At 34.1% G+C, this 26,416-nt stretch overlaps 1 protein-coding gene and 1 non-coding gene across 2 annotated transcripts; both read left to right on the top strand.

Annotated features, from left to right (window-relative positions):
• The first annotated feature begins 287 nt into the window (after positions 1–287).
• Positions 288–10,102, top strand: LOC105421314 (7-deoxyloganetin glucosyltransferase). Its single transcript, XR_016053293.1, has 4 exons — positions 288–906; positions 1,056–1,138; positions 9,199–9,326; positions 9,472–10,102. It is a non-coding gene; the product is annotated as a 7-deoxyloganetin glucosyltransferase (transcript).
• Positions 10,103–17,643: 7,541 nt separating this feature from the next.
• Positions 17,644–26,018, top strand: LOC18442957 (7-deoxyloganetin glucosyltransferase). Its single transcript, XM_088863636.1, has 2 exons — positions 17,644–18,304; positions 24,823–26,018. The coding sequence occupies exons 1-2, from the start codon at positions 17,806–17,808 to the stop codon at positions 25,755–25,757; spliced, it is 1,434 nt and encodes a 477-aa protein (XP_088719762.1). The 5' UTR covers positions 17,644–17,805; the 3' UTR covers positions 25,758–26,018.
• The last annotated feature ends 398 nt before the right edge of the window (positions 26,019–26,416 follow it).

The following is a 26,416-nucleotide window of genomic DNA, read 5'->3' as shown; positions in this document are numbered from 1 at the left end:
TTCAAGGATTTTCTAATTACAAAATTCCAGCTTAAATCAAACACATGAGCGGGTACTCTAGTACTCCTATTTCGGTCATCCAGATTTCAAAATTGGATAAGTTTTTTGCTTCCTAGTTTTAGTCTCCAAAGACCAACTAATTTTGTTTTGGGTTTTCCTTAATTTGATTATGATTATTATTATTAGTTGAAATTATTGCAGGTGGTCCCAATGGGTACTTGTTGTCCCTTGGCCTCTATCTCTTTCTATAAATTGAAGGCAAGGCCCTGGCCCAAGACAGAGAGCAATACATCTCATTGCTTTTGAGAGAGAGAGAGAGAGTATGGAGTCTACAAGGGTAGAGAAACCGCATGCTAGAGGCCATATTAACCCCATGATGCACCTTGCTAAGATTCTCCATGCTAGAGGCTTTTACATTACTTTTGTCAACACTGAATTTAACCATGAGCGTATTACTAGATCAGGAGGAGCCATGGAATTGAACAATTTGGAGGATTTTAAGTTGGAATCAATCCCTGATGGCTTGCCGCCAGACCATGGCCGGACCCAAGATGCCGCAGGCCTCATTGATGCAACGATGAAGAATTTCTTCAGTCCTTTTAGGGATTTGGTTTCAAAACTCAATGACTCCATACAAGTCCCTCCGCTTACATGCATAATTTCGGATCTCAACTTTACGCAGGTTGTTGCAGAAGAGCTCCGGATCGCAAGGATTTGTTTGTGGGTGACAAGTAGTGCTGCTTTTTGGGGTTTCTTGCACTACTCCGAACTTATCAAAAGAGGAATTGTGCCATTCAAACGTCTCTCTCCCTCACTCGCACACACATTCTCTCACTATAACACTAATTACTCGATCTTAGTTACAAGAAATGCCCTTCAGAACCCTTATCCAAAACAAAACTGTAAGTAGGCAATATCTATTATGTGTGTGTGCGAGCTTGAGAGAGAGATTCTCAAATCTTGGTGCCCTCGTTCTCTTGTTTTCTTGTCATTCTTTTGTAGTTCACTTCAAAAGAAAAGATAAAACTATATGTTCCCCCTATAGGTCCTCACAGTGACAGAGAATGTGCTGGGTTGATAGTAGCATCTCCCCTTATGAATGCAGTCTCGGACTCCATTTTTCATTCTCACCAAAATGGTACAAGACCAAATCCTTACTACCAGACCAAAAAGATAAAAAAGCCAAAAAAAAAATTTCCTCACAAGAGCCATGGGCCACTTCTGTAGGGGAAGTATTCAACAGGGCACAAAAGTGGTTGGGCTTTGTTTTTTGTTTTTTTGGGGTAATTATGTGGGGAAGGAAGGCATGCCCCCTTCCCATTTCTCCAAGTAAATTAGAAATTAGTTTTTTAAAGGTATTAGCGGGGTGATGTTAGTGGTGAGAATAGAAACACCCTTTCCATTTCTTTAAATAGATTAAAAATTATTTTTTTGAAAATATTAGTGAAGTGATGTTAGTGGTGGAAATGAAAATCACAACGTGGTTACTAAGGTGAATGATTTACCATGTGAAAAAATGCAACGTCATACTCATAGTTTGAATTCTGCCAAATAATTATGACGAAGTCTAAAAAGCAGTAGTAGATTTATATTACAACTAGAACTTCTTTGAACGTCCCAATGGCCACCTCCCATTTTTATCTTTCCTAGCTTTGAGGGTATTCATGAAAATAGTCGCTCAACATTCGATTTCAACACTTGAAATAATAACTATTTTTACTGTCTACTTTTATGGTTTAGGGGACCTGGTGTTGCGCCTCCGTATAATGGTGCACCAAGCAACTTGCCACCTATTTAGGTGCAACTATTGAAGAATTAGGGTTGTATACAATGAGACCATTTACTTTTTGTAGAGGGATGTCATAGTTATTTACAACCATTCGATATAAAATCTGATAGCTTGGGTGTATCACAATATTAAAAATAAAATCTCTTGAACTTTAAATTTGATCAATGAAATAAATACAATCACCCAATTTCACATCTAATGGTCAATATTAATTGTGACCACCTTGTACCAAAGGTAAATGGTCTCTTCATTTACTTTCCCTAAAGAATTTTCTTGGTGGTAATGGGCTGGGACCTCGGTATAATGGGTTAGGTCAACCCAACTTGAGTCCTTGTTTTTGGACCCGGATATGATCCAATGGGTCCAAAATTTGGTCTTAGAACTGACCCGATTCGGGTCTGGGTCAGTTCGGTTTCTGATCTAGAACCTAAATGAAAATAGTTTGAAAAAATAAATGGCTAAAAGTGATTGTGACCTCCTTGTACTGTGATTAAATAGTATGTGATCCCTCTATAAGATTGTATACTATGAGACTGCTTATTTTTATGAAAGTGCGTTATAATATTTAAGAAATTTTGATTTTGGACTTTGTCCCCAATCAATGAACATCCTGAACCACTGGATTTCAAATCTAACGGTCAACGATGATTTTGACCTCCATGTATCAAAAATAAATGCTCTCATTATATGCATTTCCTACATATATAGGCAAAGTATTACACATTAAAAAAAAAAAGGGTTTATAAAAGGTTATAACCTTATTTTTAGAAGTAAAGTTGCAGTAATCTATATTATCGATTTTATTTGGACGATACAGATTGGACATTATTATAAAAAACATGTCATGTGTTGATATTTTATTAAAAAACGTGTCAAATCTACATCTCCAAGTATATTAAATAGTATACAGTATTACAACCTTATTTCTACAAATAAAGTTACAACCGAACAAAAGCCGCACCATTCCAAAAAGGGTGTGGTTTGTATAAGGTTGCTACCTAAAACAATCAAATTAAGGCGCACCTCCAAATTTTATCATAAACATAATTTTGGGTGTAAAATTCTTAGCATAGCTTGAAAATCTATTTTTATCTCTAAATATAAATTCATAAAACACCAAAATGGTTCAAATCAAATAGATCTATAAACACTTGAAAATCTAAAAAATTGACGGTCTAGATAATTTGTTGTAAGATACACATTTATTGAGATTCAATTTTTTTTTTCTTTTCGTATTCATGTATCACAATGTCGAGATGATCAATTAGAGGTTTTCCAAATACAAAACAACCTTCTATGATGGACTTTTGAGGTGCACTTTAATTCTATATTTTAAAGTCGCAATCTTATATAAATGTTTCCCTTTATATATATATGTGTGTACATGTAAACATATCTTCAGTCGGGTCCAGGTCGATACAGACCCAACCCAAATTTGACTTAGGTCTAGAATTTTGAACATGAACCCGACCCAGGTCCAAAACGTAAACTCAGACTCCGACCTAGACTTGGATCTGGTCGGCTCGAACTGTTAGTCACTCGTACTAAGAGCAAAAAACATGGACTTCGAAATATTTTCAAATTTGGGTATGTAACGTCCTACATCACCCTCAGAGAACAAGGAGAAGTTGGTGCACTTTGTACATGCCTAAAAAGTTAAAATCCCAAGAATGACTACTAACCATCCAGTTTTTCGAGATTGTTAGACAGAAAACTTTTATAAATTCATTTTTTTTTTTTTTTTTTTTCAATATTCAACTAGTGATTTTAAAGTAAATCCAAATTTTTTTTATAAGAAAATACACTAAAAGAGTTATTTTGCCTGAGGGATCAATTCCTTAACATGCTCATATGGGAGGAAACTCGATGACCATCATTTTTTATTTTTTCTTTTTGATGACAAGGAGGCGACATTTCTTTTGGAAAAATATACAATGACATCATTTATTTTTGGCACAAAGTGTTCACACTTTTTCGTGACCATTGGATATAAAATTAGAAGGTTGCATTTATTCCATTGACCAAGCTCAAACTTCAAAAGAAATTTTTTCAAACTTTGTTACACATCGAAGCTGTGAGATTTTGTACTATATGATTGTAAGGTAATTGTGACCTCCTCGTATCAAAAGTAAATTGTCTCATTGTATACAATCCCATTTTTTTTTAGTAATAAAATGGTCACGTTTATCTTACTTGCTAACTTTAGGCTTTGTAATGACTCTGTCAATCCCAGTATAGGGTCCCTTTAGGCGAATTAAGCAGTTCTCTTAAATTTTATTTTTGAGGTAGAGGTTAGCTATCGCACTCATCTAGACGAGGCCAATCCGTGATCAAGAAGGCCAATGGCCTACTGTGGCTTTCATGTATGAAGAGGGTGATTCAGCTTAGCATCTCACCCCGATGTCAGATCATCATCATCATTATCAAAGCACCCAATTATTTAGAGTCAAGTAGAAAAAGAAAAAAAAAACAATCTCATTTTAACTCTCCAGGTTTTATTCCTGCCCTTATAACCCGTATATATATATATATATATATATATATACTGTTAGAGCTGGCAAAGGGCCAGGCTAGTCTTGGCCTAGCTCAGCTCTTGTCCCTATGGGGCTGGTTTGAGTCCGGCCTGGTCTTACCCCACCCTAACTCGGCCGAAGAGTAATTGATAAGTAGAATGAGCATGGTGATGAACTTATTTATTATTTTGATATGTCAACCATTCGAATGGAAGGCGGGATATTATGTTGAGGCATCCACCGGCCTAACAGCCCATGCACCACTTCCACCTCCATTTTAATTTTTTTAAATAAACATAGTTCTTGGACCATTATGCTAATAAAAGTTAAATAAATAAATAAATAAATAAACTTGGTTCGCATTTCTTCGTAAGCAATTATGCATTTTTAATATTTCTAATAGTTCGAAAAACTCATCGCAGCTTTTTGGAGCTTACAACTCTTAGGTGTATGTGTATGGACTCATCCTTGGTAGGGTCCGAGATCGCGACTAAGAGTTTCAAATAGAAAACACAAGCCTAGGACTAAAATACAAACTATGTGAAGCACATTTCAGTTTCAAAATTTGACGATATTTGGGAAATTCTTAAGGTTCTAACCAATGGTTTAAAAAACGGATCGGTAACCCCGATCGGGCTTCCAAAAAAACGATCCGGATCGGCGAATCGGCGATCCGGATCGGGAATCGGGTGAATCGGTCATAATAAAGCTTAAAAAAAATCCGAAAAAATTATTAAAATTCATTATAAATATTGTTTTTTAGGAATTCAACAAGAAATGAGGGTACTCCATTAAGAATTTCATGTTTTTGAATGAATATGTGAATATTGATATGTTCTTTCCCTGCATGAACCGCCATTCAGCATTTAATTTACATCACACAAAAGGATAAACATATAATTATCATGGAATAAGTATATCAACATACATGGACTACAATAAAGCATAAAATTAGTAACATATGATCTAAAAATAAAATGATAGACGACGTTATTGTTCTTCTTGGTCACGCTGGTGCCATTGATTGAATTCGTTTAACAATTCATTGATTCGATCTAAAAACGAATCATCGATATTAGTAGGCGTCTGACTATTCCCAAATCACTGAGTGTTAATGTTTTGTTGTGTTCCCAATCTAAAATCCCCGAAGATTGTCCATCCTTCATGCTCACCTGCACTGTCGTGCTCATCCCTACACTGTTGCTGAATAATATGGCTGGGATAGGGTGGCCTCAGAATCATCATCTCTCTCATTTTCTCTTTGAATAATATGGATTAAAAAAAAAAATAACAAATTTTCAAAAAAATCGATCATGGATTAAAAAAAAAAATCACAAATTTTCAAAAAATTCTATCATGGATTACAAAAAAAAGATTCGATCATGGATTAAAAAAAAAAATCACAAATTTTCAAAAAATTCTGCCATGGAATACAAAAAAAAATTCGATCATGGATTACAAAAAAAAACAAACAAAAAAAAACAAAAAATTCAATCGTGGATTACATAAAAAGAAAAAAACAATTCGATCATGGGTTACAAAAAATTCAATCATGGATTACAAAAAACTCTATCATGAGTTACAAAAAAAGCAAAAAACAAAAAATTCGATCATGGATTACAAAAAAATATATAAACATTTCGATCATGGATTACAAAAAAAAACAAACATTTCGATCATGTATTACAAAACATTCAATCATGGATTACAAAAAATTCTATCATGGGTTACAAAAAAAAACAAAAAACAAAAAATTCGATCATGGATTACAAGAAAAAAGAACAAACATTTCGATCATGGATTACAAAAAATTCGATCATGGATTATAAAAAATTCTATCATGGGTTACAAAAAAAAAAAAAAACAAAAAATTCGATCATGGATTACAAAAAAAAAAACAATTCGATCATGGATTACAAAAAAATCGATCAAGTATTACAAAAAAATCTATCATGGATTACAAACAAAAAAAAAAAAAAAATTCCCTACGGGACTCGCCGATTCCGTACAGTCAATTGGTGAGTCACTGTACAGAATCGTCCGGTTCTCTCTAGAACCGGACGATTCCCGTTTTTTTCGCCGATTCGATCCGTCCATGGCGATTCCCGAGTCAAATCAGGCGAGTCCGGTTCGACTCCGCGTTTTTTTAAACACTGGTTCTAACCAATGGTTTAAAAAGCGGATCGGTGACCCGGATCGGGCACCTCAAAAACCGATCCAGATCGGTGAATCGGCGATCTGGATCGGAAATCGGCTGAATCGGACGGATTAAAGCTTCAAAAAAATCCGAAAAAAGTATCAAAATTCATTATAAATGTTGTTTTTTAGGAATCCAATAAAAAATAAGGGTACTACATTATTAACTTTCATTTTTTTTATCAATTTGTGAATATTGAGATGTTCTTTCCCTGTATAAACTTATTTTAACTATTAAATTTGCATCACATAAAAGAAAAATCATAGAATTATCATGGATAAAATATATAATTATATATGTACTATTACAAAGAGTAGACTAATCAATGAAAGAATGGCCATTAAAATCTCGTTTTAGCGAAAAACCCTAACCCGCTAAAAAAACCCAAACTATTACCGCCTAACTAACTATAGTCCAAAATTATTACAACTTCACTAATTATAATATTATATACTGAAATTATAATTATTAGTTTACATTTTATAATTATTTTATTAGTCAAATAATAACAAATTCAAAATATTTTATAATATTATCTAATTTAAAATGTATTATTGACAACTGTAAGAAAAATAGTACATTACATGATTTATAATGTAAAAATTCATAAATAAAATAAAAGATTTGGTTATCAATGTAAAAATTAATAAAATAGGTACAAATTTTGGAAATAATACTTCAATTTTTCAAAAATTTATTTTTTTAGGTTTCTATAATAAATTTAGTAAAAGAGATTGTTAGCTGAAAGATGGAGATTTAAAATAGAATAAACTTTTTATTCTTATTTTTTTTATACCTTTTATATTATTTACAAAAATAAGTATACCACTATATACAACAAAAATTAACTGTTATATAAAAAATTAATTTTTTTATTTTTCATTTTTTTATGTCTTTTATATTATTTACAAAAATATTTATATTTACCAACCACTATATACACAACAAAAAAATTTATACCACTATATATACAACAAAAATGCAACATATGCTCAAGGGGATTCGAATACAATAAAAATATTTATATTCATACCAACCACTATATACACAACAAAAATGCAACACATGCCCAAGGGAATTCGAATGCAATAAATGCCCAAGGGGATTCGACCTTGGGACCTCAAGTGAAAAAATTAAAGTCATAACCATCAAGCCATGTAACTACATGTGCTTATAAATTGCTGATTAATAGACTATTTACATTTCGTTTTCATTTAATGATGTTTGAGAATTATCCCACATCAAAAGATGGGTATTCAACTTTGGTATATAAATACCTATGCAATATGAATTATAAAATGTGTGTAAAAATATTAGGGCAACCTCACACGTACATTTGGATACACGTGTGCACGCATGAATGTGCGTGGGGCACGCTTGCACATGTGCACGCGTGAGTGTGCACGTATGCAAGCGTGAGTGTGCGAGGCGGCACGGTCGTACGTGCGCTTGGACACACGTGTGCACGTGTGAGTGCGTGGGGCACGCTCGCACGTGCGCTTGGACACACGTGTATACGTGTGAGTGTGCGTGGGGCACGCTCGCACGTGCGCTTGGACACACGTGTACAAGTGTGTGTTTGCGTGGGGCACGCTCGCACGTGCGCTTGGACACACGTGTGCGCGTGTGAGTGTACGTGGGGTATGCTCGCACGTGCGTGTCATGCGTTACGTGTGTGAGTCGGGCTGAAGCGGTTGGAAACCGGCAGTTCCACTCTAGAATTGGGCGGTTCTCAGATTTTGGTTGGAACCGGCACGGGCACGCGTGTTTTCGAGTCGAACCGAGCGAGTCCGGTTTGACTTGCCGTTTTTTAAAACACTGGTTCTAACAGATCCATCAAATCTGATGGCCCATCAAACTGTTTACATAGCCTAGATCTTGACCTGACTAGACCCAACTCGGGTTCAAGGTTTTGCGGGGCGGCACGGTCGTACGTGCGCTTGGACACACGTGTGCACGTGTGAGTGCGTGGGGCACGCTCGCACGTGCGCTTGGACACACGTGTGTACGCGTGAGTGTGCGTGGGGCACGCTCGCACGTGCGCTTGGACACACGTGTACAAGTGTGTGTTTGCGTGGGGCATGCTCGCACGTGCGCTTGGACACACGTGTGCGCGTGTGAGTGTACGTGGGGTATGCTCACACGTGCGTGTCATGCGTTACGTGTGTGAGTCGGGCTGAAGCGGATGGGAACCGGCAATTCCACTCTAGAATCGGGCGGTTCTCGGTTTTTGGTTGGAACCGGCACGGGCACGCGTATTTTCGAGTCGAACCGGGCGAGTCCGGTTCGACTCGCCGTTTTTTAAAACACTGGTTCTAACAGATCCAGCAAATCTGATGGCCCATCAAACTGTTTACATAGCCTAGATCTTGACCTGACTGGACCCAACTCGGGTTCAAGGTTTTGGTGCTGGATTCGACCCATCGGATTCAAAACATAGAACCGAACCCAACTTGGTTTAGGTACGGGTCACGTATAGGTTTGGGCCCGGTCCAGCTCGGGTTGACCTGGACCCAAACCCGACCTAGATCCGATTCGAATTCAAGGCTATGGGCATGGAGCCTTGGACCCAATCCAAAACTTGGACCCTGATTCAGACTTGGATCGAGGCGACTGCCCAGGTCGTCAGGTCGGCCCTAACCGATTGCCACCCCTAGAGAAAACTCATATTGTAGATGTTGTGGTATTGGCAAATGCAGATCAGAATTTCATGGCTAACGGTGACCTAGAAGCAGTTGTGGATTGGATACCCGGCATGCCCAATATCCGTCTAAGGGACTTACCCTCCTTCATCGGGACAACCAATCTTAATGATCCCATGTTACAGGTTTGTACAATCGAAAGCCCTAATACTCTCAAGTCTTCGGCTATCACCTGTTCTTGATGCCATGAGAGAAAGAATCGGTCGCCCAATCTACACAATTGGCCCGGTTGCAAGCTTTAGCCAATTTGAATCCAATGACCGTTTAAAGTCGGTTTCAATGAGTCTTTGGAATGAAGAGGATACTTGTGTAGAATGGCTCAATGACAAGGAACCTTAGTTGTGTATGTGAATTTTGGCAGTGTGACAGTTGCAACACCCAATCAACTCAACGAATTCGCTTGGGGTCTTGCAAATAGCCAAAGGCCTTTCATATGGGTCATTCGTGAAGATCTCGTATTCAAAAAATCGGCAACATTAGAAAAAACATTTGTCAAGGAAACCAAAGAAAGATGGCTAATCCTGAGTTGGTGTAACCAGATTAAAGTCTTGTCACACCCTGCAGTTGGGTGCTTCCTAACTCACAGTGGATGGAATTCGACAATTGAGAGAGCATTAGCAATGGTGTGCCAATGATATGTTGGCCCTTCTTTGGTGATCGTCCAACAATTTGCAGGTATGTTGGCAAGGATTGGGGCATTGGGATGGAAATAAACAATGATGTTAAGAGGGAGGAGGTGAAAGCATTGGTGAGGGAGTTGATGGAAGGAGAGAAGGGTAGAGAGATGCAGTTAAAGGCCAAGAAATAGAAAGAGATCTCAAAAACTGTTGTTCAATTTGGAGGCAGCTCTTACAATAACTTAGAGAGGCTTATAAAGCAAGTGTTTCCAGAGAAACGCTGATCAAATCTACTTGTTCACACAAATACTTGTTTAATGTATAACCAGTCATTTGTTCCTATAGGCAGGGTTTAATTGGTTCTCTCACAGATGTTGCTGCAAGTATGTGAATAATGTTGAGAGTTAGATGCACTCTTGTGCATCTAGTCTTGTGAGTACTATTTATAAAAAGCCACATCTATGATTGTGTAATTTAATTTTGGAAATTTTACTTTAGGGTGCAGTTGGCATACGGATCCATCCGTAGGTGTAGACGTAAAGTGCACCTTCAAATTTTATCGTGGTATATAATTTTGATGTAAAATGTTCTTAGGATTATCTCAAAATCTATTTTTATATCTAATTATAAAATTTTAAATCTCAAAAATGGTCAAAATCAAGTAGATCGATAAACATATGAAAATCTTGAAAATAAATAGTGTAGATAATATGTTGTAAAATATACTATTTTTGGGACAAAATCCTTCTATTTTTTATAGTCATACATCTCGATGATCCATCAAACAGTTTTTCAACATTAAAACTACATTTTCCAATAAATTTTTGAGGGACATCCGTAATATGGTTGCATCTTTTATAAACTTTTTCCTTTACTTTAAAAAAACCTCACAAAGCTTGCAAAGTTTTTTGAAAGTCCTACATCCAACTACACATACATTTCCAAATATACTGAGATTTTCACAATTTCCAGATTCAAGACTTCAACCCCTCTAAAAAAACAAAAAAACACAACTCCAATCCCTAAGATAAAGTGTACCAGCGGCCCCCCTCTCTTTTTCAACTTTTCGTGTATGTCTCCCTCCCACACTCTTTTTCAACTTTTCGTGTATGTCTCCCTCCCACAGCTCATCTTTATTGATGGAGTCCAATTTTTTTAAGGGTTCGTTTGGATAGGAAGAAATTAAGAATCTTAGACATTTGAAATCTTAAAGAAATCTTAGATAATTCTCCTCTTCAATAATTTTGAGATAGTTTTTCTCTTTAAATATTTTTAAATAGTCTTACTCTCTAAAATATGATATAGTTGTTCTCTCAAATTTGAAGATACTTTCTCTTTTTAAAGGTTAAAATTTGAGATAATTTCTCTTTTAAAGGTTAAAATTTGAGATAATTTCTCTCTAAAATATGTACTCTCTAAAATATGTACTCTCTCTCTCTAAAATTTGATATAGTCATTCTCTTAAGTTATACGATACTTTCTCTCTCTAAAACTTCAAGTTTGAGATAGCTTCTCTATCGAAAATTTTGAAATAGTTTCTCCTTTAAAAATTTGATATAGTGTCTCTTTAAACTTTGAGATACTTTCTCTCTCTAAAGTTTAAAATTTGAGATACTTTCTCTCTCTAAATCTTAAATTTTGAGATAGTTTCTCTCTAAAAAATTTTGAGATAGTTTCTCTCTCTAAAAATTTCATGTGCTTTCTCTAACTAAAATATGATATAGTTTCCCTCCAAAATTTTAAAATATTTTTTCTCACTAAAACATATATTTTGCGATAGTTTCTTTCTCCAAAAACTTTGAGATAATATCTATCTCTAAAATTTTCTAGATAGTTTTCTCTCTAAAATTTGATATAATTTTAATCTTTAAAATGTTAATACATTTTCTCTTTCTAAAATTTCAAATTCGAGATAGTTTCTCTCTAAAACTCAAAATTTCATAGTTTCTTTATCTAAAAAATGTGATATTTCTCTCTCTAAATTTATTTGGAAGTTTCTCTTTCTAGAATTTATAATAATTTCTCTCTAAAAGTTTAAGAATACTTTCTCTCTCTAAAATTTTAAGAATACTTTCTCTCTCTAAAACTTAAAATTTGATATAGTTTCTCTCTCTAAAAATTTAAATATGAAATTGTTTCTCTCTAAAAGTTTTGAAATAGTTTCTCTATCTAAAAAATTGAGATAGTTTATCTCTCTAAAGTTTTTGTATGTACTTTCTCTCTCTAAAATATGATAGTTTCTCTCTAAAACTTAAAACTTAAAACTTGAGGTAGTTTCTCTCTCTAAAATTTTGAGATAGTTTATCTCTCTAAAAAAATTTATATTTTCTCTCTCTAAAATTTTAACATCCTTTCTCTCTTTTTAAATTTTAACATACTTTTTCTCTTTAAAAGTTAAAATTTGAAATAGTTTCTCTCTATAAAATTTTGAGTTAGTTCATCTCTCCAAATAAAATTGGTACTTTTTCTCTCTAAAATTTTAACATACTTTCTCTTTGTAAAAATTAAAATTTGAGATAGCTTCTCTTTCTAAAATTTTGTGATAGTTTATCTCTCTAAAAAAATTTGGTACTTTTTCTCTCTAAAATTTTAACATACTCTCTCTCTTTAAAAGTTAAAATTTGAGATAGTTTTTTTCTCTAAAAATGTTTAGATATTTTATCTCTTTAAAAAAATTTAGGTATTTTTTCTCTCTAAAATTTTCATTACCACCAAATGCTCCCTATATTTCGGGGTCTAAGGGAGCCAATGAGTGAAATCCATGGGTCTTGAAAATGCAAAACAACATATTTTGGTATGGAGAGAGAGGGAGTGAGAGATAGCGAGAGGGCTTCTAGATATCTTAAATAACGATTTACTAGTATGATGAGCACCTGCAAAGGGACATACAAACCAAATATTTTTCACGTTTTAAAATTTTACGATACATCTACCCAGACAATAAATAACCAAAAAAAAACATTTATCATGATTTACACTGCATAATTTCATGCTTCCTTCGCATAATTAACTTTTTTTAATTAATTAGAAGAGTAGAATTATTTCTTTTAGTGAGAGAGACACCCAATACTAGGGCACCATGTTTTTGAGAGGAAAAGATTATTTACCAATTTAACCAAAAATAAATAAAGATTATTTACCTGTAGAGAGATGGACTGGCGTCTCATCCTATTTCCTTGAGCTGAAGTAGGAAAGAAGTAGTAGTTTTTAGGTCTTTGGATTAGGTTTTTGTACTTGTAACAGGACAGATGAGAAAGGAAGAGGAAGCAGAACATGAAGGAAGAGGAAGGAGGAACAGGAACAACAATAGGAGATGAGATGAAACCATGAAATGATAAAGTAAAAGTGAATTGTAAATTCCTATTCAGTATTTCCCTTTCCGTTCAAATAAAATGGCTTTATTTTTTTAATTTGAAATTCTGAAAAATATCTAAAATGTCATTGCTTAATGCCATTGGAAAGATTTCAATGGATTAATTTGCCAAGAGTAACATATTTTTTTCCAAAACATTAGATAAGTTAATGAATTATGAGTATTTTGAATTTGGCCCAAAAAATGGAGTGAAAATCAGATATATAAAGATAATATAAGTTGAAAATAGAAATTGTAGTCATTTAAGGCTACATCAAAGACATTTTGCTATAATATTTTGTCCATACCTGAAAACATTTACGATCCTGTCCTACATGACAAATTTTTCAAATTTTTTATCTAAGTTTTAAATGCAAGAATAATCTTCCTTCATTTTCACGATAAAAAAAAGATATTATTTTATTTGGGGTGTAGAATGAAACAAAAACAACAATACTCTAATAGAATAATTACATTAACAAATAACAATAACTATAACCCATGGTATTGCATTATTATTATAAAGGGAAAAATACGACCTTCGTTATAGGATTATAGTTAACTAAATCTTAAAACACCCAAAAAAGTGAAAAAATGTTTCATCCATATGATTGCATTGTATGACCGATGAAATAACCAAAAAATAAAAAAAGGTAAATTAATCTAACTTTTGCAGATAAAGAGGAAGTACCAAAATTATTTCTTTTACTAAAAAATTCAAAAAAGTAAACCCAATATTTAAATCAAGCCCTAATTCCTAGTTACCTAAATCTTTAGTTGTGACTAAATATCGCTCTCGTTTAAATTTTTTTTTTGTAATGATTCTCATGATTTAGATAAAACAAGATTTTTTGTTGAGTGACTCATCCACTAACTTTTGCTTATTATTTTGAGATATATTATTGTTTTCGGAAAATACTTTTTTTAGGAATACTTTGGTGGTATTGTATTTTTGTACAATTTTTAATGAGAAAATATTGATGAAATCTTTTTTTTTTTGTTGAAATTCTTTGTTAAGTTAGGGATCTTAGTTTAATCCCACTTTTAATCTGTTTATCTCAAAAACAAACTTCAAGTGTATCAAATCACTAAAGATAAGGGAAGTCTTAAGAAAATTATAGGTAAGAAGTTTTTTTTATGAAAACCTTATTTTGAAAAAATAATTATGTATTTATATTGGTTCAATAAAAAGCTACATCTCTTGTGGGTCTTTTAATGAACTCAAAGTCTTTAATAGATTTCAAAAAAACCAAAAGTTTTTTTTCTAAAAGATTTTCTTTTGTTCAAAGGCTTGCTAAGTATGACATATACCAGTTGATAGTAGTAGTTGATAGTAGTAGAATAGAGTTGGGGAAAAGAGATTATTTGAAATTAAAAATTTGTTGGTACTGTATTTAAGAATACTCTGAATACTCATTTTACATATGGAATCACTATATACATGGTAATTTATAGTTAAAAAAAAAAATATATCTCAGAGCAGGGTTCTCTGGAAAACTTTACTGAATTCCCACTCGTTACTTCTTGGGGATTGTCCTCATGAGAAACCTTTATGCATAGTGTCAACGATACATAAATCATGTAAAACTGGTTTTAGCCTTTAATTTGAATAGACAGATGGGATAGCTTCAACCATAGTGTCCAATATGGTTTCTGACTCAAAATTTTTTTTTTATAGTAAAATCATTTTTCTTGTGAAATTTTCGCATACAAGGGCACCACACATTTTTTTTATAGATCCAAAAAGTGTGCTATTGAATATAATTGTATTCCAATGGTGAGATAAGAATATATCCAGTATGCCCCTACTCCACGTTGGATGAAGGTGAAAGGATATTGTTTCATTCTATAAATGGGACATGAATTTCTCTTTTTGCTAAGTAAGTTTTTATTGAACTTCCTCTCTAGAAAAGAGGTCACTATAGTACTCTAGATCTTGTTATACTTAATACATTTGTATATATAATATAGTATTTCATTCTTCTATGTCCTTATATCTTGAAGACAAATTTGCCTCTAGAATTTACTATCATTATTTTGTTATGCTGGTCCGTGTGGTGTAATAACTGTTACTCATGTTGAATTGGAGGGATTGTTACCAGGGTTAAGGATTTGGATGGAGAAACAAATGGGAGATCTTTGATTATTGAAGGGGATTCTCTTAATGATATTAACTGGTATTCTGTTATCTCTAAACCTTCTTTGCGATTAAGGTTATGGTTGAAGGTTATGGATTAACTGTTATCTCTAAGGTTGAAAGTTATGGATTTTCTCTCTTCTCGGGTGGTTACTTTCCAACATGTTTTAAAAGAAGCAAACAGGGTTGTAGATGTCTTGGCTAAGAAAGGAGTGTCTTAATTCTCTAGTTAGTTCTTCTGGTTGGTTGTAACTGTTGTATTGTACTCTTATTTCTTCTAATAAAAGTTATAAGTTCTTGTCACAAAAAAAAAACTTACTATCAGTAAGCGACATATATTATTTTGTTTTAACAAATTTTTTTGGGTGAGTCACTCAGGGGTGACAATTGACCCGACCCAACCACGAGCCTTTTTTTAAAACTCAAATTTTTTATCTGTTATTCTCATGTGAGAGAGCCACGTCATAGCCATCTAACATTTATTGCCGCCCAACACGAGGGATTTTGTTAAAGGGAAAAGTTTATATAAAGCCGAAGCTCTAATCAATCAAATTTGATCCTACCCTAAAAATTTCACTAGAAGAGGTTGTTTTGACATCCAAATATCTTCAAATGGACCATCTCGACATCAAGATGCACGGACATGAGAAAAAAATGGATTTCAAGCTTAAGAAATAGTGTATTTTTAACACATTTTGGACCGTCAATTTTTAAGATTTTCAAGTTTTCATTGATATGTCAATCTATACTATTTTTTAAGCTTTAAATTTTATAAATAAATATAAAAATATATTTTAAGGCTATCACAAAGATTTCCAATATGAAATTTCTTGACACTATTTGAATGTAGGCTGTAATTTGATTGTTTAGAGCCTAGGCTCTATACAAACTGCACCCTTTGTTAAATGATATAATAACTGGGAAAGTATAGAATGAGATCATTTATTACCTTTTATACAAGGTGGTCATAATAATCTTGACTATTAGATGTAAAGTTGGGTGGCTGCAATTATTAAATTGATCAGTCTCAAACTTCACAAGAAATTTGTTCAAACTTTGTGATATATCCAAACTATCATATTTCACATCAAATGGTTGTAAGTAATTGTGACTACCTTGTATAAAAGGTAAATGGTCCACTATATACAATCCCGAAATTTATATACAACATAAGTTTTAAAGATGTGGGTTAAATATCACTTAGATTTGCAGGGAATTCGTTGAACGTATAAAGAATTTATTAACTGTTTTTTTATATTATTCAAAGGTTTTGCATTAAATATAAAAAATTGGAGACATTTACATTAACTAATAGGGCATAACTCCCATAAACGGGCGCCATATAGACCCATCCAAATGCCCAATCCAAGTGGTGGTCATAATTTATCATATGAACTGCATGCGCTTGACACAGTGTATCAGGATGGTCCCATATTCAAAGATGTAAGTTTTTGAATTCCAAGAAAAATTAAGGGCAGGATTCGTCATCTCAGCGCTCGTTTGGTTTGTATGATAACTTGCATCTTAAAATATTTTTCATATGAAACATGCGGTTATAGGCACAATTGGTTCGTGCGTAAAACTGATGAAAACTTGTCTGAGCTCCTACAAGGAGCAAATCGGGTAAAAATAAATCCCCACAGCACAAAGTGGGGAGTAAGTTCCCTGGGATCCTTAACTCATGCGGGCTCGAAAAAAATATTTCATTCGAGTTTACTGCAGGGGGTTGAAAGTTTAAACCGCAAAAATTAAAAAAATAAAATATCTCTCTCTCCCTGCCATAAAAAATAAAAATTGCCTCAAGATCGTAGAGAGACCGTCCAATTTTTAGAGGGTAAGATCTATATTGAAAAACTCAAATTTTAAATTTTGAAAATAATCATCTAATCATAATTAGTTGATCTCAAAAATTTCAAATTGAAAAGATCCTCCTAAGTAGGTCTTTTTACCAAAAGAATAAACTTATATTATACTCCAGCAGGAGTATGTCTCCATTTTCATTCAACCACTATGTATTTAAGGAGTGTGTGGAGTTCATCACCTGTTATTGCGGAACAAGAGGGCAATTTGAAAAGAAAAAACGCTGGGGGAGGGGTGCTCGTGGTAAACTTTTTTATAAATAACATCAAATAATAATAAAAGAATACAAAAGTTGTCCGTATGTTGTTAAAAAAAAAAACTCTATTTTCAATTGTTGTAGTCAGGTCCCATGCGTCAGATGGAAATTGGTGAGGCTTGGGTGGGACCAGCCTTGGCCTTGGCCATGCTCTTATTGCCGTAGGGCTAGGCGGGGCCACAAATGAAGAAAAATAGAAGTAAAAACAAGGAAAAAAAGATGGTGGAGCTGGGCCAAATCAAGCCGGCACTGGATCCTAGTCCGGCCCTTGGGCCACAGTTTGTGGCCCAAGCCCCACTTTTTATAAGTTGAAGGTAAGGCCCTGGCACAAGACAGAGCAATAGATATATCCCATTGCTAGAGAGAGTGGGCGAGAGGAAGTATGGATTCTAAAAGTGCAGATAAACCTCATGCCCTGTGCATTCCATATCCAGCACAAGGCCACATTAACCCCATGATGCACCTTGCTAAGCTTCTCCATGCTAGAGGCTTTTACATAACTTTTGTCAACACTGAATTTAACCATGAGCGTGTTACTAGTTCAGGAGGAGCCATCGAATTGAAGCATTTAGAGGATTTTAACTTGGAATCGATCCCTGATGGCTTGCCACCCGACGATTGCCGGACCCAAGAAAGCCTTTTCGATGCAACAACGAAGTATTTCTTGAGTCCTTTCAAGGATCTGGTTTCAAAACTCAATGGTTCCATGGAAGTCCCTCGGCTTACATGCATAATTTCGGATGGCCTTCTGAACTTTACACAGCAGGTTGTAGAAGAGAATGGGATCCCAAGGATTTCTCTCTGGACGACGAGTGCTTGTGGTTACTGGGGATTCTTGAAGTACCCGGAGATCATCGAAAGAGGAATCCTGCCTTTCAAAGGTCTGTCTCTCTCCCTTCCTCATACAAATACACAACTTTCTCTATCTCAAACACTTATTACTTGGTTCGTAGTTCAAAGAAAAGCACTTGAAAACGTTTAACCAATAAACAGCAACTGTAAATAGGCGATCTCTATGTGCGTGTGGGCACGCAAGAGAGACAGAGAGAGAGGGGAGGGCGAGATGTCTAAATCTGCAACCATCGATTCAAAAACTAGACTGAATCTAGGCGCCTACTCTCTCTCTCATATGTTCTTTCCATTCTTGCCTAGTTCAGCAGAGAAGAGAAAGATAAAATTGTTGCCTCCTTATACACGTTTTCACACACTGTGACGAGGGTTTGGGCACGCACATGGTTGGTAATTTTTTTGGGTGAATTATGGGAATTAGGGGCACTAAAAACTATGATAATTGGGTTTAATTGTACTAAATATATTTTGGACACTCATATATCTTTGGTTTGTACATGGAGCATTTTTTTAGTAAGGATATTTTTAGTCATTAAAAGATGTGTGAATCATCCACATGGGATGTGCGATCAACCTCCATCATGCCATATCCTATATGGATGATGTCACACCCATCCTAATAACAAAAAATACTCTTAATAAAAAAAATGATCCATATAGAAAACAATGATGTACAAGCTACTAGCTATAATGAATAGTATAAACTATTAACTTCCAGCCGTATGATCTTCATCGGGTGGCTCAAAATTCATATCAGTATCTGAATTTTTATATTTTTCTAGAAATTAGATTGTAATGAAAATTTGAACGTGTATACTAAAAAATATGGCACATAATAAAAAAGTATATAAAACATATTTCCTAAAATACAAAATGACCGAAATACACCTGAAATTGATGGGGCTAATTTGGTCCTTTTAAATTATTGAAATTAAGTTTTCAATATTTTTATATGGTGCGCAATAGTGTTAAGTATATACACCTAAAATTTCATCTTAATTTGATTTATTAAAAAAATATTAAAATTACAATACTGATATAAATTTTGAACTATGCGATGAAAGACGTGATGTCATCCCTTCACATTCTATACTTTAGTGAGTGGTTCCAAATACATATCACTAGTTTGGTACAAGCTTTTGGCTTTGCCCTTAAATCCCCCATCGCCCTTTCAGCTACTATACTAAATGGTATTTCATTCGCTAAGCATAAGCGAATTGTGGGTAGCGCCTTCCTATGTTTTTCTTCCCAATCATCATCCTTCATTTTTTTTTTTCTTGGATATTTTTTGTAGTGTTTTATAAAAGCCTTGTTGTATATATCATGAACTTTTATTTTCCAATGTTCAAAATCATTCCTTCCATCGGACTTCTCTACTTCAAATTGGTAAGTTGCTATTCTTCGCAAATTATTACACACTTTCCTTGAGCTATGATACCACTTATTAGGAACCAAAGCTATCTTGACTACCCCCTTGTTATGGTGAACCCCATACTACACCAAATCTAACACCTCAAAATTAACTCACCCTTCTCTTGCAAATTTATTCTAAGAAATCCAATACCCAATAATCAAATATATGGTGCAGTGAATTTGGTCAAAATATGATTAAATCAACATAAACTAAAATATGAACTCTAATGGCACAACCACACATTACAAACCATAATCAAAGTACCATAAACACATAATATACATACTTCACCCAAAATCAGGCTACTTCCATGGGCAACCGATGAGAAAATAATTCACTATCAATAGAAGAAATATACAACTTTATGGGTTCTGCAGTGATTACCTCATACATTGGTAAAGAAAGCTCAAATTGATTTTCCTACCATAATAACACCAATCGACTCCTTTTGTCTCAGTCAACTAATACCATTACTGCAAGAAAATCCTAATGAAATCCGGCCCAATACAAGGCCACAATAGTTCTAAGGGTTGTGCAAGAATCCCTTGAAGTCCACCTACCAAAACATATATACATTTTTCTAGTGTTTTCTCCCCCTAACATTCGTTGTTATAGGCCTCCATAAAAGTTCATTTTTCTACCCCTCACGAAAGAGGGAATGCCATATGAAAGTTATTTTGGCAACACATACCAACAAGCACATATTTTTTATTTGAGGAAAAAGGTTTTATAAAGTTGACGCTCTAAACAATCAAATTGAGCGTTCCTTATTCACTAGAAGAAGATGTTTTGATGCCAAAAACCACTCAAATACAATCGTCTCAACCTCGAGACACAAAAGAACAAAAAAAACATAACTTCAAGTCTTGAAAATAGTGCTTATTGTAATGCATTTTCTAAACTGATAATTTTCAAGTGTTTGTAGTTCTAGTTGATCTATATTATTTTTTAAACCTTAAAATGTATAATTAGAGATTAAAATTAATTTTAGGCCAAATAAAAAAATTTTATGCCAAAATAACATCTTTCAACAATATTTGATTTGCCCCGTTCTTTGATTAGGGCGTCAGCCTTATAAAATATACACCCTTTATTTGAAGCAATAATTTATTAACGACACGCAGTTTAGTGAAATTTTGTAAGTGCCTCAACATGGTTCACTTGTACAAAAATTTAACTTCGCTATGTTGTCGATTCACGATAACGTAGGACGCCCCGATCAAATTTGTGTTCTATAAAATGAGTAAAATTTTAGATTCCGAATATGAATTGACACTTCGGATAGCTTCACTTATAATGCCATATGTTACCTAGCTTTTGAGCGTTTAATCGGACAGTTTAGAATTTTTATTTCTATTTATCTTTTACAAATAATTTTGAGATTGAATCTATGGCATGCCTTCCTTCCCTTGATGCACCTAATAAAAAGAGGGAAAAAGTGTCCCTTTTAAGAACAAGAGGTCACAATACCCTTGTAACGTTTATAGATATTTTGGTTATTTATGTTGTCATAAATATTTATGTTTTTCTTTATTGGGTACACCTTTGAAATGAGTAGTTGCCCCAATTATGATATCTCAATAATTTGTCAATTATAAAAAAAAAAATACTAGGCTATACGAGATGGAAGTTATGATCTAGATTGGATGACTGATGTAAAGGATTCATGATTAAAACAGTAGAACTTCAAAAGTAATTAACAAGAAATATATTTGGTTATGGAAACTTACCATGTCCATTCCACTTGCTTTTTTTTGTCCTTTTCAAGAACGGATCCATGGGTGGAACGTTCTAGATCGCCAATCGAAAATTTTGTTTAGAACAACATAGATAATATGATATATATTACAATGAGTGATTACATAACATTAAATGTGGAGGCTTTTGGGAGGTATCTTGTCCTTATACCGAGGGACAGTTTTAGGAGCCCCATTGCTTTTTTAACCTAAAAAAAACAAGGGAAAATTACTAATAACTTTAAGACTGACTTTTTATGCAAGTTATCTCAACTAAATTTTTTCTCATTTTTTTTTCCAAAATACATTTTTGTAGCAAACACCCCAAGTTAAAAAAATATATTTTTTGATCAAAATACCATTTTTTTGTACATAAAAATTTAATTTTTACGTGGGCTTACATAAGTTGGCGGACCGCTCTTAGATATTGCCGAACGCCGTTAAACTAAAAAAAGTGCCGGACCGCTATTTGACATTGCCGGATCACACTTTGGGCATGTTGCTGGACTACATGGGCCTGTTGCTGGACAGCCTGGGCCTGTTGCTGGACCGCATTGGCCTGTTGCTGGGCCGCTTTTTGGCAGTGCCGGACCGCATGGGCCTATTGCAGGACTATTCTTTTTTAGTGTTGGACCGCCACTTGTATTGCCAGAGCACCACTGTTGTTTATCGGACCGTCATTACACTACCGGACAGCCTTTTCGTAGGAAAGAGAAGAGAGAAGTATGGGTAAAAATAAGGAAGGGTAGTTTAGACTTTTTTTTCTTTTGGGTTGGGGGGCATTTGCTAAGAAAGTATATTTTGGGATAAAAAGTGTGAAAGAGAGTTTGGTTGGGGGTAACGTGCATAAAAATCTAGTCGTGGGGTTATATGTAAGTCTCCCAAAAAATAATGCTTTTTGAGCGGTGCGGATGAACCTCAAATTTTGAAGAACTCTAAATTTATTTGTAATAAAAAACTGTGTGAATGTATAATATAAAATAAAGGACACGGTTTCTATGTGGCTGGCTTGCATATTGTAGAATTGCGGGCTCAGCATTAAATATAATTTGATCCTAGTTTTCAGAGAATATATAATTTTAATATGAAGATCATGAATATTAAAAAAAAAAAAACAAAATCGAATACTATAAATAATAACTATATTAGAAAAACATTTTGATTGTTAATTACACTTGTGTTTAGATGGACCACCTATTTGCATCCATCTTTAAGATGGATGCTTCATATCATTGGATCTCATATTGTAGAAATGAGATCCAGCTCTGTAATAATTCTAAACTTTCAAAAAAAAAAAAAAAAACAGAGAAAAGAAAGAAAGAAACTTTTAATAAGTGATGGTCTATATGAGCATGATGGTCTTTAGAGACTATTACTATTTTTAAAATCTTTTGGTTAAGTTTCTTTTGTTTGCTTCTGCCTTGCCACGTCAAGTGGACGTGGGCTTTAAGCATATAAGGGATATTGTAACGGTTACACCTCGTGTATGATGTGTAACTTAATAAAATATTATAATACGGTGTCGTAAGAGTTTAAATAAGAGAGGTGAGGACTCCTACCTTAGAAAACTTATGAGATTTTTCTCTCTGGTCGAAACACAGTGAACTCCTCTCTCTAGCCGAATTTTTATCGAAGCTCCCTCTCAAATATTTGTGTGTAAGTGACATCGTCTTCCTGAAAAATAGTTTGTTTTTAATAAATAGTGATATTTCCGCATTCTTGAATTTCTATAAGAGTTTTTCTATACATATTAGATTGGCAATTATGCTAGAATATCTTTACGAACTGCTACCTTTCTAAATTTGAGCCCAAATATTTGATTGGTTATTTTTAAAATGTTATTGAAAGTGACTGTTATTAATGGTTTCAGTGAAATTCATATTAATGATTTTAGTGATATATTGAGTACATGATATTACTGCTTTCGAATGTTTAAATATATTTAAAAATACTTTAAGTATAAAAGTGGACTCATCCGGTTCGCCGGTGAGGTATAAGTGGACCTATCTGGGACGCCGGTAGGGATTAAGTGGACTCATTCGGTACGCCGGTGAGGTATAAGTGGACCTGTAGGGATTAAGTGGACCTATCTGGGACGCCGATAGGGATTAAGTGGACCCATCAGGACGCTGATGGTGTATATAGGTTACCTACTTGGGACGCCAGTAGGGTATTTTGTGAAATCCTTTGAATTATGCACTGCCGTTAAAGTGCTATATGCATTTCAATCATTTGGATTGTGTTTAATTGTGCATTTCTGAAGGTGAAATTGTTATCTATAAATGCTAGTGCTCGCATTATTTTTTTATTGATTTTCATTTTGAAAGTTTGTTTATATCGTTCAACCATGATTATTTTTAGAATTATGATGATCACTTACTGAGTAGCTAAACTCATCAAACTATGGTAAACATTTTTCAAGATAACTGCGGTTTCATTTGAGTCCTCGTCAAGATCAACTTTGGGAAGATATTGTAGTTTTGCTTAAACTTTCTTTTGTTACTTTGTAAGAATTCGCCACTGTATATTTTTCCTATCAAGCAATGTATATATGTTTTGTCAGTCACATCTTAGGAATATCAGTATCATAAATTCTTGGGGTGTGACAAGCCCGCATGAAACAAATTTCCTTAAATAAATCATTGACAGTGACTGACAACTAGCAAGGTCCTGAAGCTTCTCAATTTGGATTGGCAAATTTTAATATTGGGGATTTTTTTTACCAATGCTTTTTGGATAACTTTTCGACATTGTTTCATTGTTTGAATGGTTTTTAAAGAGGTAGCTTTAGGAATTGGGCTTGGGGTAAGGTGTTTTTAGCTGGTTTTAATGGCATTATATTTCAAGTTTCATTCGTATATAATTTTGTAAAAATAAAAATAAAATAAAAAAACAAAAAATAATAATACTAATAATTATGATACTAATTATTATTATTATTATTATTATTATTATTATTATTATTATTATTATTATTATTATTATTATTATTATTATTATTATTATTATTATTATTATTATTATTATTATTATTACTATTATTATTATTATTATTATTATTATTATTATTATTATTATTATTATTATTATTATTTAGCTTGAGCCTGGTGATAAACTTGGTTGGTTCACATTCCATAATGAACAACTATACATTTTTTGTATTTCTAGAAATTCGAAAACCTCAGCATAGCTTCCTGGAGCTTACAACTCGTGGTGCGTGAATTCACCACTGGTAGTGCCCTAGACCGCCACCTAGAGTGTCAAATGCAATATTCAAGCAAAAAACTAAAATCCAAACTGCAGATAAATATTTCAAAATTGCTTATGGTGATTTTGTAGAAGTAAAATTCAGATGAAGCACATTTTTGTATCAAAATTTAATGACATTTGGGGAATGCAGATGAGAATTTCTTGACCAACGGCGACCTCGAAACAGTTGTGGATTGGATACCTGGCATGCCGAATATCCGTCTAAGAGATCTACCCTCCTTTATTAGGACAACCATTCTTAGTGATATCGTGCTACAATTTTGCCAGGTTAAATGCCGTGATGCCCTCAAGGCTTCAGCTCTCATTCTTAACACATTCGAAGATTTAGAGAAACCTGTTCTCGATGCCATGAGAGAAAGAATCTCATGCCCAATCTATACAATTGGCCCTGTTGTAAGCTTTAGCCAAAGTGAATCCAATGTCCACTTAAACTCAGTTTCAATGAGTCTTTGGAAAGAAGAGGATGCTTGTCTAGAATGGCTCAATGACAAGGAACCGAAGTCAGTTCTTTATGTGAGTTTTGGCAGTGTAATAGTTTTAACACCCTATCAACTCAATGAGTTCGCCTGGGGTCTTGCTAGTAGCCAAAGGCCTTTCATATGGGTCCTTCGCGAAGATCTTGTAGTTGGTAAATCAGCCATGTTAGAAAAAGAATTTGTTGAAGCAACCAAAGAAAGAGGGCTAATAATGAGTTGGTGTAACCAGATGAAAGTATTGTCACACCTTGCAATTAGTGGCTTTCTAACTCATAATGGGTGGAATTCTACACTGGAGAGCATTTGCAATGGCGTGCCCATGATATGTTGGCCCTTCTTTGCCGATCAACAAACAAATTGCAGGTACGTTTGCAAGGAATGGGGCATTGGGATGGAGATAAACAATGACGTTAAGAGGGAAGATGTGGAGGCATTAGTGAGAGAGTTTATGGAAGGAGAAAATGGTAAAGAGATGCAGTTAAGGGCCAAGAAATGGAAGGAGAGCTCAAAAAGTGCTCTTCAAATTGGAGGTAGCTCTTATGATAACTTTGAGAGGCTATTAAAGGAAGTGCTTCTAGAGAAACATTAACCAAATTCAGATATCACAAATTTTACTGGAATAATTTTTGAAGCTTGTATGAGAACCTATCCTCCTATAAATTGCATGGAAGTGTGAGACTTGTCTGTGCATTTGTTGGCATGCCCGAGCAGAAAAAATAATGTATGACGCCTATTTTGAGCTTTGAAAGATGTTGCTGCATATATGTAAGTAATGTTGAGAATGAGAAGCACTTTTGCACATGTTATCTTGAGACTACTAAGTATACAAAGCACACATTCTTATGTAAAATTGATTCTTAGGCCCTAATTAGTTCACAGGAAATGAGTATCCTCAGAAGATGTCAGGTATGTTTGAGAAACAGGATTCAAATATTCAGAATTTTAGAAATATGGGTAAAGACCTTATCTAGCTTTTTTTATATCTAGATTTTATATTATCCTGATATCTGGTTTTTTTGTGTGTGTTTGACTGCCTTCTTGTATTTTAAGATTCTACTGTAGTTATTCATTTTTTTGAAAGAAAGTTAACTTAATTATTCATTTATTTTCTACGATAATTCTTCATATATTTTCTATTTTATATACCCATCATCCAATTAAGAAAAAAAAAGAAAAAACAGGTATGGTGCCTCCACTAGCGAGAGAGGTCTCCATTCAACATCTAAAGAAGGAGGATTACAATCCTAA

This window comes from Amborella trichopoda, chromosome 4 (genome assembly GCF_054954075.1).
Source record: "Amborella trichopoda isolate Santa Cruz 75 chromosome 4, AtrichopodaSantaCruz75HAP2 v2.0, whole genome shotgun sequence".
In the NCBI taxonomy this organism is placed as follows: Eukaryota; Viridiplantae; Streptophyta; class Magnoliopsida; order Amborellales; family Amborellaceae; genus Amborella; species Amborella trichopoda.
Note: the sequence above shows the minus strand (reverse complement) of the source record. Positions and strands in the feature narration are given on the sequence as shown.